Raw genomic sequence first — 16,692 nt, 5'->3', positions numbered from 1 at the left:
CAGGGAGTGACTACTTAATGGATATGGGGTTTCTTTTTGGGGTGATGAAAATGTTCTGGAATTAGATGGTGGTGTTGGTTGTCAACATTGTGAACATACTCAAAGTGACTGAATCGTACACTTTAAATGCTTAAAATGGTGAACTGTATCCAATGAACATACACACAGACATACACACACATACAGTTAGAGACCTTGGAAAACCTTACTTAATTTGGGTCTGCAATAGGGTCCTGGCACTGGTAATTTTAAAAAGCTTCTCATGTGATTCTAATGTGCAGACAGATGGCTTCCTACACTCACTGTGGTCTGTGGACCGGGCACATCGGCATCACCAGGAAGCTTGTTAAAAAAGAAGCATCTCAGGCACAGCCCAGGACTACTGAATCAAAATCAGCATTGTAACAGGATCCTCAGATGTTTCTTTTCACATTAAAGTTTGAGAAACACTGCTTTCCTCGAGAACAACTGAGTATGTCAAGTGTATTTATGGTGGAAATAGCCATTAAAATGAGCCTTTCAAAGGTTGATGAGATTTCCATAGGCAGAGGTGGGAGGCTGTTAGATGAGAGAACACGTTTACATTTTGAGGAAATCAGTAGCCTGATTGGACCTGCACTTTAGGAAGAACAATCTCACATTCATACACAGAACTGGCTGGAATTTAATACACAACACATATTTTAGTGGAGAGAGAGTTAAAAAAGTATTGCAATGGTCTGGTATGTAATCAAGGTGGTGGCAGTTTGTGGAAAGGATGTAAGATAAATTTTGTAAGAATTGTTAACAAAGTGTGGTAATTGATTACAGGGCAAGGCAGCCAGAGAAATCATCCTTACTTATGAGCCCATAAGAGTTAGGGAGTAGAGGGAGAAAGAGGAGAAAGCCAAAGACACAGAAAAGGGAGGAGGAGAGACAGAGTTGGAGAAGCCACAGGAGAAGAGCGTTTCAGGAGTCTAAGGATCCTGAACAGTGTCAGATACTGCAGCTGTCAAGCAGGTTGAGAATTGAGGAAAATGTTTCGACTGTCAACCAGGAAGTTATTGGTGCCATTGTAGAGTGGGGTGTGGAGGGTTGTTGGTGGTGATTGTAATGGTGGTGTTGGTGGTGATGATGGTGTGTGAAGCTATATGTAAGGGCTTGGGAGTGATTGGTGGTTGGGAAGAAAGAGATGGAGAAGACAGAAGGAGGCTTCAGAAAAATGTTTGCTCAAGAACGGGGAGATTTATGAGTTTGTAGCTAGAAGCAAATGGAGAGAGAAGGGTTAGACATTCTGGGAGAGACCCAGGAACCGATGGAGCAGGGCCAGAGCAAGAGGTGAGGGCTGGAGAGTAGAGATGGAGAGGCTGGCCTTGGTGAAAAGTGAGAGAGGATGTAGGCAGACATAGGGATGCTGGCGTGGTGATGGGTGGTGATGTGTCTCCCTAATGTCTCCTTAAGTGGACTGTTCTCCATGTTTACCCATCTTCCCCTCTATCCTGTCTTTTATCCTGCACATGCCCAGTCCTAGATTTCCCACTTTCTGGCCTCTTGTTCTGAGAAATGTGGGGCTGGTCTTAGCCTGGACTCGCTGACCACCTGGAGCTCTGTGCTGAGGATGGAGAGAACTGCAGGGAGGAAAAGGCCACCCAACTCCATGTTGCCAGTTGAGGACTTTATTTGGAGATGATGCAGCAAAGCCAAAGGAGCTGAGATTTCTACCCTCCTGGACAGTGAACTGGGCCAGAGGTCAAGGCCAGCATCAGCATGTAGGAACCTTGAATCCGGGGCTCTGCCAAGCCACTCCCTTTGCTAAAAAAACACAGAGCATGTATGGTGTTGGGTACTGCTTGTTTTCCAAACAAGTTCTTTGAGACAAGCAGAATATCTCCTTAGTGTAAGAAAGAAATCTGTCAGATTGCGAGACACACAAACAGACAGAGAGAGAGAATGGAAGAAGATGATATAGACAGGGAGGAGGAGAGGTAACTCAAGAAATATCTGTGTGCAAGGTGCTCTATTTACTAAGCATCACAACTGAGCTGCACCCAGGTTAAATAGCTTGTTCAAGGTCATGGAGCTACTAAATGGGATTTGATGGGGCTCAAGGCAGATCACCCCAAAGTATGCCAAGGTGGCATATTGATTCTTCTTCTTTTTTGTTTGTTTTTGGTGAGGAAGATTGGCCCTGAGCTAACGTCGGTGCCAATCTTCCTCTATTTTGTATGTGGGATGGCGCCACAGCATGGCTTGAGCGGTGTGTATGTCCGCACCCAGGCTCCGAACACACGAACCCCAGGCCGTTGAACTGGAGTGCAGGAACCCAACCACTACACCACTGGGCCGCCTCCATATTGGTTATTCTTAATTAAAGTGACTTGAGAAACAGCCAGTGCAAGAAGAACACTATGAATCTTCTTTGTTCCCCTCAAGGCAGGAAACAAACCTTCATGTGAGCGTATCCTCCCTACACCAGGAAGACAGAAGGCTTCCTTGTCACCTGAGATAGGGAATTCAAGGCTGAGAACGCTGTGTAAACAAACTTGGTTATTTCTTCATTAATTTACTACCGGGGGCCTAAACCGCTTTGTTCCATCAAATCTTTACAAATAATTGTTTCTTTGTCTAAAAATAGTATATATAAACAGCCTGCTTTGCTCACTTCTTAGGTGCCATACCATGGGGCCTCTGTATATATGAAATGAAAAATGTTTTTCTCCTGTTAATCTCTCTTATGTCAATTTGATTATTAGGCCAGCCAAAAGAACCAAGAGGGCTACAGGGACTTTTCTCTCTCCCTGACAAATTCAAATTCAGATATTTTTGGCTTCATATTTCTTGACTTTTTTTCTGGAATACTTTCTCTCTGCATCAGGAACTAGACCTAAATATTATATTGCATTGTACGATAATGTTAAGGGAAATATTTGTTCGCCTTCCCTAAGTCAGTGCTCAATATGTGTGCATTTATAGGCATGTATATGTATATGTACATACATATGCATGAAAATGCAAAAAAACTCTGGAACAATAACCTCCCAAATAATAACAGCACTACCTCTGAGGAATAATAGAGGGAGCTGGGGGGTGTAGGTAGTCAAGAGGTCTTTAGACTTACCTGAAATAAGACTAAAGTAAGAAGAAGGCATTCATATATTACTTGTGCATGAAAATTAACAGAATAAAGAAAAACCCCTAAAACATGGAGAATAGATTGGGGAGTTGTAAGAAGGGACGCAGTTACGGGGGCTTAGGAAACACATCATGTTGCAGAGGTCTGTCACCCTCTATCCAGTCTGTGCCACTGAATAATACTCCACCAAATCCCCTCTAAACTATCTGAAGTTTTTCTCCCCACAGGACTTGAGAATCCACCAGTTGGTGCCACTTGGATCTGGGAGGGAGATGGGCAGACCTGTCCCTGGATGCCAGGCACTCTTTCTTCAGGCTGGGTACCATTCAGGCTGGGTACCAAAGATGTTTACTCCCTCTTCCTACCTTAACAAATTCAGAAGAAATAAAATTGTAATCCTTCTTGTGTAATTAGTCCAAAAAATAGCTGAGCCAACTCTGTGCATAAATAAGCTCTAGTTTTCCCTCCTGTCCCAGCTGCCTTGTACGGAATTTTCCACCATTGAGAACAATTGGCCTCAAACTTGACTATAGCTGGGGAGATGAGACCTTAGGGAGATGAGATAAGACCCAGATGTTCATTCCAATAAGCCACGTGGTTGTAAAGCAGTACAAACACCCCTCTCCTTCCAGTTTCTCTTATTGTTTTGACTTTCCTCCTCACCTTTCTAACCCTCTGGCCAATACCCTAAAGGACCCTAAGTCTGGTCTCTATTAACAGCACCTGCTGGCAAAACTCCACTGTTGGAGGCTCCTAACTACCCACGTTCTCCTTCCCCGTACCTGAGTATCACCCAATAGGGACGAATTCTGTCATAAATTTGTGGTCAACAGCTTCATTTAGGACGTCAGCACTGCCCTGAAATTTCACTACAATTTCAACAAAAGCTCCCACTCTTCATAAGGACTGTTGCAAACCTTGTCCATTCTCCTCAAACCTCAATCTCCTTCAGTCCCTCACACTCAGCAGATGACCTTGCCTCCTACTTTAAGAGAAAACATTTAAACTACTAATTCAATATCTGTAATAGATATAGAGCCATTCAGGGTATCCAGGCCTTCTTGAGTTAGCTTTGGTAGGGTATCAACCTGGGTCCAATTGGGAGAAAGACACCACACAGGAATCTGAGCAGGGTAAGTTTAAAATAAAGAATGCTTAACTACAATACGGGTTTAGAGTAACGAGGGGTTGACTAGTAAGAAGTAATGAGAATTCTAGAGGGCATCAGAGTGGCAGATAGAATGAACAGCCGCTAACCCTAGGACTGAGACAGAGTGCCCTAGGATGAGCCCTCACCTCACTCGTTGCCCGCAAGGCTGACATCCAGACCTTCTTGGAGAGGGCACGGTCAGGTTCATGGAATGGCCTTCCGTTGGGTGCTGCACCTGCAGAACTTGCCAGAAATCCACCCTCTAGGGTGCCAGGAAAAGCTGTTCACCAAAAAGTGTCTCAACAGAGGCACTTTGCTACAAAGCTGCCCAAGAGGGGTGTCAAGTGAAGATCCCGGTTGCTGGGTGCTACTGGGTGCAGAGCACTGCAGGAGCTGAGCCCTGGAGGGGCCACCTGCATTGGGTAGATTGAAGGCACTCTGCTCCCAAACCATGGGGTGGGGGCAGAGGCTGGAGGAAGCTGCTGGCCCTTGAGTGCTGCTGGCCACCATGCAGGGCAGGAGCTGAGCGCTAGAGAAGCCACAAGCACTGCAGGAGCTGAGCACTGCCACAGCTGCAGGTGCTGCAGGAAGCAAACTCTTCCTCCTGAAACGCCTCTCCAGGGCCCTCTACTGACAAAGTTCCAGCGCTGTCTGGCAAAGGGAAAAATATTTAAAGGGCCCAGAGCTATTAACACATGGCAGTGTAAAGGGAGAATTTAGAGCTGTGAGGCAATAAGTCAATAATGGGTACAGACAGCTTTTTTCTTTCAAGAAATTTCACCATTTCAGGCGGCCCCATGGCTTAGCGGTTAAGTGCGCATGCTCCGCTACTGGCGGCCCGGGTTCAGATCCCGGGTGTGCACCGACGCACCGCTTCTCCGGCCATGCTGAGGCCGTGTCCCACATACAGCAACTAGAAGGCTGTGCAACTATGACATACAACTATCTACTGGGGCTTTGGGGAAAAAATGGAGGAGGATTGGCAATAGATGTTAGCTGAGAGCCGGTCTTCCTCAGCAAAAAGAGGAGGATTAGCATGGCTGTTAGTTCAGGGCTGATCTTCCTCACAAAAAAAAAAAAAAGAAATTTCACCATTTCATTGATGTTGTCAAATTTATTGCAAAGATAATACAGAGAGCTCCTGTATACCTCTCACCCAGTCGCCTATTCTTAACATTGCCCATAACCATGGTATTTTGGTGAAAACTAAGAAATCAATATTGGGTATTACTATTAACCAAAATACAGAACTTGACTTTCACTGGTTTTTCCACTAATTTTCTTTTGATGTTCCTCAATCCATCCCAGACATCACATTGTGTTTATTTGTTACGACTCATTACTCTCCTGTGGTATGTGATTTACCTTAGTCTCCTCTGGTCCAATATTTTGCAAAATGCCTCTCAGTTTCTATTTGTCTGATGTTTTTCTCATGATGGGACTGGCATTTTGAGTTTTGAAGAAGATACTGCAATCAGGAGACAGTGCCCTGGGGCCGAGAGTGGCTCATGTGTTTCCAAACTCAACTGGCCTTGCAAGGGTTAGACCAGACTGAGAAGTCAGAATGGAAGAAGATGAGGGGTTTATTCATGTTCAAAGAGGGACATTTCTGGAAACCCCTGGGAAGATGGGGAGGCAGAGGAGGAGTGGAGTCTCAGCAGAGGAACCATCAGCAAGCAAAGTGCAGAGTTATGCATAGTGCTGCAGAGCCTGCACACTGCACAGCACCAGGGGGCGCTATTCTCCTGGACTACACTGTGAGGAGTCGCCCCTGGAGTCATGCAATGCAGCAACCCTGAAAATGTGGGCCTAAATGCAAACGTGCCTTCATTCCCCCACCCGGGCTGAAGTTGTGCAGCTGTGCTAACATTGTAGCAAGAAAGGGAAGGAGAACTAACCCAAGGTCTGAGGGCATCAAGCTCCAAGCGTCTTTAGACTGCCAAACCCAGGGAGGAGAGGACAGATGGGTTACACTTGAGCTTGCACAGCTTAACAAACCACCAATGAGTCCCAGGTGAGCCAATGACCTCCACCCCACGACCAAATTCTTGTAGAATTTGCTAAAAGCTTCCTGTCTACATCTCAAGTTTTCAAAAAGACACACACACAAATGACAGACAGTGAGCTGATGCAGCTGATTCACTACCTGGGCTCCACTGCTTTTTTGATACGATCTTGTGAAAGGTCCAACCCCAGAACAAGGGAGGAATCATTGCCTACAGTTTAGGTGTCAGTCCCTAAGCCTCTGGCATTCTAGCGGCTTCCTTGGTGGAAGAGTGGTGAGCAGAGCTGCCTTCCAAGCACTGACTCATGGTCAATTCCATGTCCTGCAGTGGGACCCTGGAACCAGGGCTGAGTGGTAGAGAAGTCTGATCTCAGATCTTCGCTAATGCACTTCATGGCTCTGACCATGCAAAGGTACACCTTATGAGAGCCTGGCTAGCTAAATATTGTTTCCTTTTCACTCTAAATGAAATTGTATTCTCAGTTAAAGTATTCTCAACTCTCTCTGCTATGGCCTATTGACTTCCTTATTCTCCAGAGCATTGACTCTACAGATCTCCAAGTAATTAGATGGTCTACTGATCTGTAGATCCTAAAATGATCCATGTTAGTGTGTGAGAGGTTTTCATCTTCTTGGGCTGAAAAGGAAAGATTCTGCCAAAAAGAAGAGTTGATGTTGCCGCTGAAGTCTGAAGGCAGTCTGGAGGCAGAATTCCTTGTTTTTCAGGTGACCCAAGTCTTCTTCTTTTAAGGCCTTCATTTGATTGGATGAGGTTCATCCATATTATTATATCTGTGTAACTCAAAGTTTACTGGTTTATTCTGAGCAGATGAGTTACATAATAAGAACACAGCCTATAGTTCCACAGCCTAAGAGGAGCTGTACTGTCAATGGCTGTGCTGAGAGAAGTGTTGTGTTTGCCCTTGGCCAAGGAAGTTGACCCAAATGAGTGAGTGCAGGTTTCCCGGCCTGGAGGACGTCAGTAAGAAAGGGCTGGAGGGCAGGAGGTTTTCTTTGCCCTCTCATCATCTCCATCACCTGGAGTAAGAGCCCTGCCCACGTGGTATCAGTTAGTGTGTCCTAGTGTACATGACGTTGATTGTAGGAACTTCTGCACACACCTTAATTGGTTACAACGACCCAGAATGGATAGAGTTAAGCAAGAGTTTATTCAGAATCCAGGTTCTATAAAAGGAACCACCCTGCAATGCTACCTGAAATCCTCAGAAATCGAACATTCATTGTCAATTCCCCTCCATGGCTGTGATTCTAGGATTAGAAAACAGCCAGGAAGGGACTGTGGGTAAGCTTCCCCTTATCTTGGGCACACAGGCACCAAAGGACTTTTCTGAGATGAGTCAACGGGCAAGATAGGAAGGATCTCATCAATCACTCACTGCCACCACAGGTGCTGTTCTAAAATACAAATTTTGTCATTGCACTTCCCAGGCTTGACTGTCCCCAGTGCATTCCTATCCACCTTGCTGGGCATGACAATGAAGGCCCTCCAGAATTGAACATGGATCTCTCTTTAAAGCCTCCTCCAGTGCCACTACCCAAGCACCCCACCTCCCAGGAGCTCCAGCCCCCAGCCCTTCCCAACTCCAAGGCTGTGCACATGCTGGTTTTGCTGCCTGGACGGTTCACCTGGATCCCCCTCCACCTGCTGATCTCAGCCTCACCCCTCGGGTTCCAGCTCACACAGTTCATTTCACCTAAACATTTTCCCAACAGCCCAGGCAAGAGCTAATAATTCCCCTTCGTGCTCCTGCAGAACTTTGCACACATCTCTGCTCTAGCATCAGGTAGGGGATGTTATCATTATTTCTACAGGTCTGTCTTGCTGAGTTTGTCTGATATGTGTTCTTATTCCAGCACCAAGCACCGTGGCTTAGTGTTGACCAGCAATCAATAAACGCTTACTTACTCTCTTTATTTTTTACTCCCCATTCTTTACCCCAACCAGGCAGAAGGGATCTATTGCAAAGATTTTTGATCAGATATGGAAGTGTGAAAAGCCCAGAGACAACTTGATCCTGGGAATCCAGGAGCATGGTTGTGTGTCTCAGATGAGCAACTGGAAGCAGCTGCCTCCTTCCCTGGGATTCACGTTTCTTTGCCATTTTCAACTAACCACACTTCCCCAAGATTCATGCAGACTTCTGTGTGCAGAGGGCAGGTGGGTGTTCTTTTTACCTGAGAGGATGAAAGGGAGCTTGTCTTCCCCTCACAAGCAGATCACCAGGTTCCTTACACTCACTTCTTGGACAGTGACCTTGCAGTCCAGCCCACACTATTGCCACAGCATTTCTGACCCATGGGACGTTCATTGTCCTCAGTGCTTATTCCGGAGCAAGCACTAGAGGTTTTGTTTGGTCCTTCTGGGCAGGTCTCAATCTTTCTGTCTCTGTAATACATTACGATTATTCTAGAGTCAAGGCTCAAAGGGAACCCATACCTCCTTACAGGAGGAGATCCCCATTTTGTCCCCAACTACTCCAGTTGCCACAAAATCCTACTAAGCCTAACTAGAGTCTTGGAAAGAGAATATATATCTGGATGTAAGGAACTGAAACTGATAACTGAAAATCTTTCACTCTGCTGCAAGACACTGCCTAATTCTGTGGAATTCCCATGCTGCCACTAATGTGACTCAAACTCAATGACTTCTAGTCTCTGTGTCTCTTCCTCCATGTTTCAAATTGCCAAGAGGAAAAAAGATCAGATTGACTCAAAGATCTATACTGGATCTTTCAGTTAATGTCAAGGAGCCAGTGGCATTTTGTGAAAATATGCCATTGGGGCTTTTCCTAGAATAGGCAGCATTGTTGTGAGTCCTATAACCAGCTCAAGAGGGCTCTCCTGCATTACACACTCGTGCTGGGGGCACATTCATATTCACAAGTGCATACACATGCACATCTTTCTATGTATCCCAAGATGCTCTCCTCGTATGATCCACTTTCAATGGTCAATCACAAACACTCAAACCTGCTCAGGAAAAGAACCCAAAGACATATCCAGCTGCTGTATCTAGTCGGGTGTTCTGTGGCCACTTTTTTCTGCGTCCAGGATCTTGGAATAATTTCCATCACACTTTTATTACCATCCTGATCCCATCTTAATATTCTATTTACAACATTTAGAAAATGGTAAAAATATTCCAAGATCATCTAATCCTATAAAAAGAGACTCTATTAAATAATCCCGGATTAAAATAGAAAGTGCTGACTTTCTATTATACAGGGTTAAAGGAAGAGAAAATAAAATTATTGAAAATAAAGATTCTATTTAAAAATTAAAACATACATGCTATATATTCTAGCTTAGCACTCTGAACAAAAAGATATTGGGAAGATGCCATCTTTATTTTGCAAATAGTTAGGAGGCGTCCTCCAACATCCTGTCTGGCCAGTCTCTTTTGCTGGTTTTTCTAAAATATACATAAAATGGATTTAAAAATCCATATTTCACAATTACTTTGCGGTCTTTACAGTCTTGTTCAGCCAGCTCTTCGCTATGGACTTTTGTTTCCTTTTGCACAGCTGGTGGTGGGAATATTCATATCTTGGGAGGCTGACTTTGTAGAATGTTATGTCCATGAAGCCTAGGTCCCTTCAACCTTGGCCATGGCTGGGGAGATGGGAGGCTGTACATGAGGCATGTAGGGGAGGAAAAATCTCTTCTACCCTCTTTGGGTCTCTGGCTTGGCTTAAGAATTAAACTGACATAAAACAGATTAACTGGAGAAAAGCACGCAAGTTTTACTAAATTTTTATGTGTACATGGAGACTTCACAAGAGAATGAAGACCCGAAGAAAAAACCCAAGCAGAAGCTTTTATACCTTTTAGACAAAGAAACAATAAATTTATGAAGAATTGACAAGACAAAGGAGTTTGGGCTAGGGGTAGGAAATTGTGGAAAAGTGAGTAGGAAGATAAGGGCTGGTTAACAAGGTTTGTTTGTACAGATTTCCCGAAATTTCCATCTCTAATGACAAGAATGTCTTTCTTCCTCTTGGTACATTGAGGGCACATTCATACTTTCAGGAAGAAGAAGGAGAGTCAGAGTCTACATTCTCTTTTGATGATCTCCTTTCTGACGTAAGTGGAGTTGGACCTCTATAGGTTGTATTTGCGATTTAAGGAAAAAATATAAATGCATGAATTTTAACATAAATAAAGATTTACAATGAAAAGTCATTTTCCTCCCCATCCCTGACTTCTAATCTCTCCCACTATGTTTCCTCTCCAGAAGGAACCACTGTCAAATTTCTTAGGTTTCCTTCTAGAGATAGTCTCTATATCTATCTGTCTATCAACCTATCTATCTGCCAACCTACCTATCTACTTATCTATCTATGTGTGTTTTCTGATAATATTCTGAAAATATTTTAACTTAACACTTGGATAAATGTCAAGAATATTTGGAATGTATATTTGGGCTGTTACATATTTGGTTAAATTTCGATACATATTTGAGCTGTTTTCTGATCTTCTCATTGTATAACTCTCTTTTTTTGTTTTTTGTTTTTTTTTGGTGAGGAAGATTGGCCCTAAGCTAACATCTGTTGCCAATCTTCCTCTTTTTGCTTGAGGAAGATTGTCGCTGAGCTAACATCTGTGCCAGGCTTCCTCTATGCTGTATGTGGGACGCCTGCCACAGCATGGCTGGACAAGTGGTGTGTAGGTCTGCACCCAGAATCCGAACCTGCGAACCTGGGGCCTCCAAAACGGAGGATGCAAATTCAACAACTACGCCACCAGGCTGGACCCTCATTGTATAACTCTTTTATATCTGTTTTATTTCTGTTCCTTGTTTTAACATATGTCATACACTTTTATACTAGTTGCAGAAATTGGCAATTAAAACTTTGGACTTCAAAGCATCAGAATGAGTTCTTATTGATAAAACACATAGTTACATGAAACACAGGTATATTGATCAATAATTTACCTTCAATTACAGTCATCTGTATAATGTCTTTCCTATGACATACCATTGGTAGAACACAATTTGGCAGTGAGAAAGCAACAGTTGTTATCGATTTTGCATTTCTTTGGCAGAGTTGCAACAATTTTCTCCCATACCCTGATCCAGTAGAGCTATTAGATAGATTGCTGTATTGTACATGCATTTGGAATTTCTTCTTGTTTTTACTCCGAGTATTTATTTTCCATCAGCTTGTAACATCATAACATTGGTTGATGCAAATAATGTATTTTATGCCATCTTTTTTCATTCCATTACTGCTATCAACATTAGTATTCAGTCTAAAGAGATACCAGTAGGTCAAGAGCTCTCTGCATCAGGTTGTATTGTTTTGAGGAACCTGCCTGGCCCCTAGGCCCAGGATCCCACTGTAGTCCCACATGGTGAAACAGACCCTCACATGGAGAGCACGTGTCCAAATTTCAAGGAGTCACTCTTGACCTGAGTGGAGGCTCCCCAGCTTCCCAGAGCCTTAAAGTTAGTCTTTGAAGAACAAGAAAGTAGGTCAAAGAAGCAGGTTAAGACTCCATAGGGGTCTCTGGGAAAAATGTATGCACATCTCTGGACAAATGTGTGCTGTGCTTGGTCAGCTACTCAGCTACTATCAGGAGTTTCTCTACCTGATTCTGTCTCTGGACCTCTCTGGGCCTTTGTTTCCTCATATGTACAATGGAGCCCTTGGATCCAGAAGGAGAAATGAAGTTCATGCTCCAGTGTCAGCTTCCATCAATAGAGATGGCTGTCTGATGCTGTGTTGAGGAGGCTGGGAAGCCTTGTCCAGGCTCCAAGAGAAAGAGTGCTGTGATTGATTAACAACTTCTGAGGGTGTAAGAAGGGGGCCTGGTGGCATGTCTACAATGTCCTTGCAGACCTTGGAGAAAATCATTAAGATCCCTCCTTGTCCCCACTCACAGAAGTTTGCTCACTCATTGTATCTGTTGATTTCTTACTATGTATAAAGCACAGAGGATAGTTATTCAGGAAATACAAAGATGTAAGAGAGGGTCATTACCTTTAAGCAGCTTAGAGGCTAACAATGGAGATAAGACTTATGTTTAAAGTACTGGAAACAAATCAGTTTGTGACAAGTGTCCCGAGAGGTACATCCAAAGGAGTAAAGGGGCTCCGAGGAGAGAAGATGTTACTGCCCATTGGATTAACGAGAAAAGGTGAGTCTTGAAATACAGGGATTTTTTTAAGGTAGAATTGAGGAGAGTGGTAGAGTGTTGTGAGGAGAGAACAGAATTACTAGCAAAAGTTCACAAGGGGAAAATGCAACAGGGCAGGACTAGGTAGAGGTACATGATGCCTGTAGGGCACAAAATTTAAGGAGGCGCTTACACAACCCTAAGACTGAACACCTTCTTCAATGTTGCACCCCAGTCTCCTCATCCTCTCACTCTTCACCCTGAAATATAAGGATCAGGAAAGATTTGGAAGGTGACCAGGAAAAGTAGGCAGGAGACAAATTTACAGTGGGCAGATCTTGAGAACTTGAGGAGTGTGGATTTCATTTGGGAGGCCAAGAGAGAGCTATACTGCAGTTTACTTATGAAGATCATTCTGGTAGGAGAGCAGAGAATGGACCAGGATTCAACAAGGAAGCAAACATCAGAAAGAAAGGAGGGGCAGGGAGAGCTTCTGGGAAGTAACTGTGCTGTCCAAGATGGGGAAATCAAGGCTAGAAATACAGTGTGGCCATTGGGGTGGAGAGGAGGGAACATATGCAAGAGACAGTTTCAAAGAATGGGAGGAATTTGGCAACCAGTTTAAGGCAGGGGAAGGAGAACAAAGAAGGGAGAGGAGTTAAGAGTTGAATGCAATAATCTTTAGGGAGAAGAAAATGATACGGTGAAGAGAATCCAGAAGAGAAGAAACTTTGAGTATTGATGAAGTGACAAACAATGTCAGATGCAGAGGATGAAGACTTTGGTTCCTGAGGAGAGTCAAGAGATTTGTCAACAGGACCTGGCAGAGAAGTTTCAGGAGAGTGCTGGTGGCAGGAATGACTATGGCCAGTCTTCAAGGGGTTAAGGAGTGAGTTATGGGGAAGTAAGGGCAGAGAATTCAGATTAGTCCTTTGGGAATGTTGGTGGTAAAAGGAAAAGAAGAGATTGAGATGATTTGTGTTTCAGATGATTAAGAAAATATTTTCTCTAGGCGAGCCAATCTGTTTGTAGCAAGAGACAAAGAAGCTGGTGGAGAAGGAGACGCAGGGGAGATGGAGGGTGGCTAATGAGGGGGCAAATGGGAAGAGTGGAGAGTCCAGATGGAGGGGTGACCCAGGGAAAGGAGGGGAGAAAGTGGAGGCAGAAGAGGAGAGATTCTGTAGTTAAGGTGGGTCTCTGCAATGGCTCCTTGACACCAATATCTTTCCTTCCCTCCTTTCTTCCCCTCCTGCCCCTGCACACACTGGTCCCTGATGTCCTACTTTCTGGCTCCCTCATTCAAAGAAGAAGGGCGCTGCCTTCTGCCTGGACTCACCTAAACGTTGCGGTGGTCTCACTTCAGCCTGAAGCTCCTGTACCTCTAAGCTGAGGGTGACAAGGGTCACAAGGAGTATGAGGCCTCCGGACTTCATGTTGCTCTTGGAAGTCTGTGGAAACAGAAAGCAGCTGGGCTGGGAACAGCAGCAGAAATATATCTGCTTCTGCCCACTAAGCTGCAATACAAAGTCTCAGTGGGAGGGACTAGGAACTGTGGGATCCTAAGCCCTGCCCTGAAACTGACAACCGGAGAACACCCACTGCAAAGGTGTCTACCCTGGGTAATACCACGTTGTTACCTAAGCAAGTTTCTGAGGCAAGGGAACATCCTGCTCTGACCAACAAATAAGACTCCTAAACCAGGAGAGCCATGAGTGACTGAGAATGTGGTGGGGTGGGCACTAACTGTTATTATGTACTTTCCTTCACTCATTCATTTTCCAATGGAAGTAACAAATGTCTTCTCTGTACCAGGCACTTGCTAGGCATGAGGAATAGGTCCTTATAGACGTTACAACCTAGGCACTGGGTGCTGGCTGGTGAGGGTGCGATCAGCTCTTCACTTCCCCGATCCTTGCTCTGGGCCCCAGCGCCTCTGGTACTGAGGGCAGGGAGAGGAGGAGGAGAGCCAGCAGGGGTGCTCCCAGGTCACCTGTTGGTGGTGAGGAGGCAACCTTGGTCTCCTTCTGGCTGGTCTGATTCTCTCTACCACTGGGCACCTAGGCAGGTGCGGTGGTCTTTGCCTATAGGACACATGTAAGTTTCTGGGGATGGAGTTGCACTTCGTCTTGTCCACCTTCATTTCTGGGAACCCAAACTTCCCATATCCATGTTAAGCTCTTCCAGATGTCTCTCTTCACGCAGCACTGGGGTGGGAGTGGGAGTGGGGCTGAGTCACCAACCAGCTGGGAAGTGAGATTTCACTTCCCCCTTCTTGTGGGCAATCTTCATCTAGATAACTGATTTTCTGAATCACACACTTCCTTTGGTTTTGTTGAGAAATATGACCTCTTCCTTCGCCAGTGGCAGCAGGGATGGGGGAGGCATGTATAACTTTTGGCCATGAACACTGTGTCCCATAAGATGTCTTACTTCACGTGTGATAAGGATGACTGGGCTGGTTGAGAATGGCAGGACCAGTTTGTAGCCTCTTAATAAGGCTCTGGGGAGATGGTTGACTTCTCTTTAGAAAGTAGGGTACTTGATGTTTCACCAGGGGCCCTGGTTCCTAAGTCTGGGGCTACAGGAAGAGACTCTCCCTGTTCTGCTTCATTTATCACAGTCCCTGAAATGCCATCACTTAGAGGTCCTTTGGGCAAACAACTGAATTGATGCATAACTAATACCCCTAGGTGGGTTAAGGGGTACAGTTACAGGTTATTCATAAAGCAATCTTGCAAACTGTCTTAACTCGTTCCTGCCTATCCCAATAATTATAATAACTTTAATGATAATTGTATAATAGTAAATATTCTTAGAACATACTAATTATAAAATAAATATTATTGTAACATAATAATAATAAATATTATTATAATATAATAATTATTATACAAATAATTACTGTGCTCAATAATTATTAAATGAACACATGGTGGAGAAAGTGATAAATGAATGCGAGTTTTGGCGAAGAGAGGTTAGAAGAATCAGTGGTGTGGGAAAGTGGGAAGGATTCTGGAGCTCGGGGTTCAGGATGGGTCTGAATGGAATCCATAGTGGACTCTTTTAGTTGCCAGACTGGAAGCTCCATAAATGCACTAATAGCAGAAAGGATACTGTTTGGAGCTGGATAAACCTCCGTTTGAATCCCTCCGTGTGGCCACGTAACTGAACTCAATGGGTTCGTCTCTTGGTAAGTGTGGAGCCGAGAAGCACAACCAAGGCAGAAGTAGGTTAAGAAAAGATTTATTGCTTGCACAAGCAATGGAGAACACTGGGGGATAACTCCCAGTGCAGCGTCTCCCCTAGCTCAGTGCCAGTGGAGACTTTATACACAGGAGAGCGGAGGATAACAGGTTTATTTGTGACAACTGAGTAACAACTATGTTTCTTTTAGGCGCATGCGTAGTAGGTAAACTTGCTATTACATACACCGGGTGATCTGAAGATGGCTGCTTGGACCCTCCCAGAGGAGGAGAATGTAAGATGCTAACGAGTTTAAGGTAACTTTAGGATGCTGGGTGCTGGAACATTTTGCAGGGGTGCTGCTGCAAATGTGAGATTCTTTGCAAGATGGCAACGTCTACAATATTGATGGACATCAATTTCTGCAAAACAGAGCACATAGTTTCTTCCTGTCTGGGAAAGATTTGGGGGACAATGATAGTTGTTGATCAGATCCTCAGTAAGCCTTTCTTTGCCTGGTTCCCTGGTCACAGCCACTTGCTGCGTGTGTAACAGTGGGCAGGTATTAACATTAGTGAATAGGAAATTGCATTCAGTTTTTGGAAAAATACTTATTGATCTCCTACTATGTGCCATGCCCTTTGTCCGAGGCCCAAAGGCTGAATGCGAGGAGAGCTCATCCCCTGCTCACAGCTCACGGATGGAGGATGGTACAATACTGCACGCACTTATTCTCTGGTCTAGCGAGACTGTTTGGTGAGTGAGCTCACCCACTGTAGGATTTCCAGAGCTTTTCCAGGAAGGGAAGAAAGAAAGAAATAATCTCTGCTACAGCTCTGCCAGCTGAGACAGTGCACAAACACAGGCTTCTTAAAGCGTCTGTTTCTTCTCCAGGGTAATTCCCTTGTTTGAAATGTGAAGTTTCTTACACAAATCAAGTCATTTGAGAGTAGAGGTTCATCCATAGAAACAAACGATGTATCAGAGCTGATAGTCTGATCTGTTCCTTTCCAGTTTTTGTTTCGTTTCCTTCTTCTGGGCAACATGAAAAAAATTAGCCTGGTTTAGGGGAAAAGGAGGGGACGAGGAGTGGCCCCGAAG

General features: G+C 44.5%; 1 protein-coding gene across 2 annotated transcripts in view; it reads right to left on the bottom strand.

Moving 5' to 3' along the window:
- LOC147914958 (uncharacterized) overlaps positions 1 to 13,937 on the bottom strand; it is a 41,059-nt gene extending 27,122 nt beyond the window's left edge. Inside the window, exon 1 of one of the 2 annotated variants that reach the window (XM_087440826.1) lies at positions 13,745 to 13,937. In XM_087440826.1, the coding sequence (XP_087296952.1) occupies positions 13,745 to 13,841 (97 nt within the window). In that variant the 5' untranslated portion in view covers positions 13,842 to 13,937. The remainder of the gene's footprint in view (positions 1 to 13,744) is intronic. The other variant, XM_087440827.1, reaches the window with a different exon arrangement.
- Positions 13,938 to 16,692: the final 2,755 nt, after the last annotated feature.

This window comes from Ceratotherium simum, chromosome 16 (assembly GCF_057802395.1).
Source record: "Ceratotherium simum simum isolate JZ-2026a chromosome 16, ASM5780239v1, whole genome shotgun sequence".
Lineage (NCBI taxonomy): Eukaryota > Metazoa > Chordata > Mammalia > Perissodactyla > Rhinocerotidae > Ceratotherium > Ceratotherium simum.
This window is presented reverse-complemented; position numbering and strand designations above follow the sequence as displayed.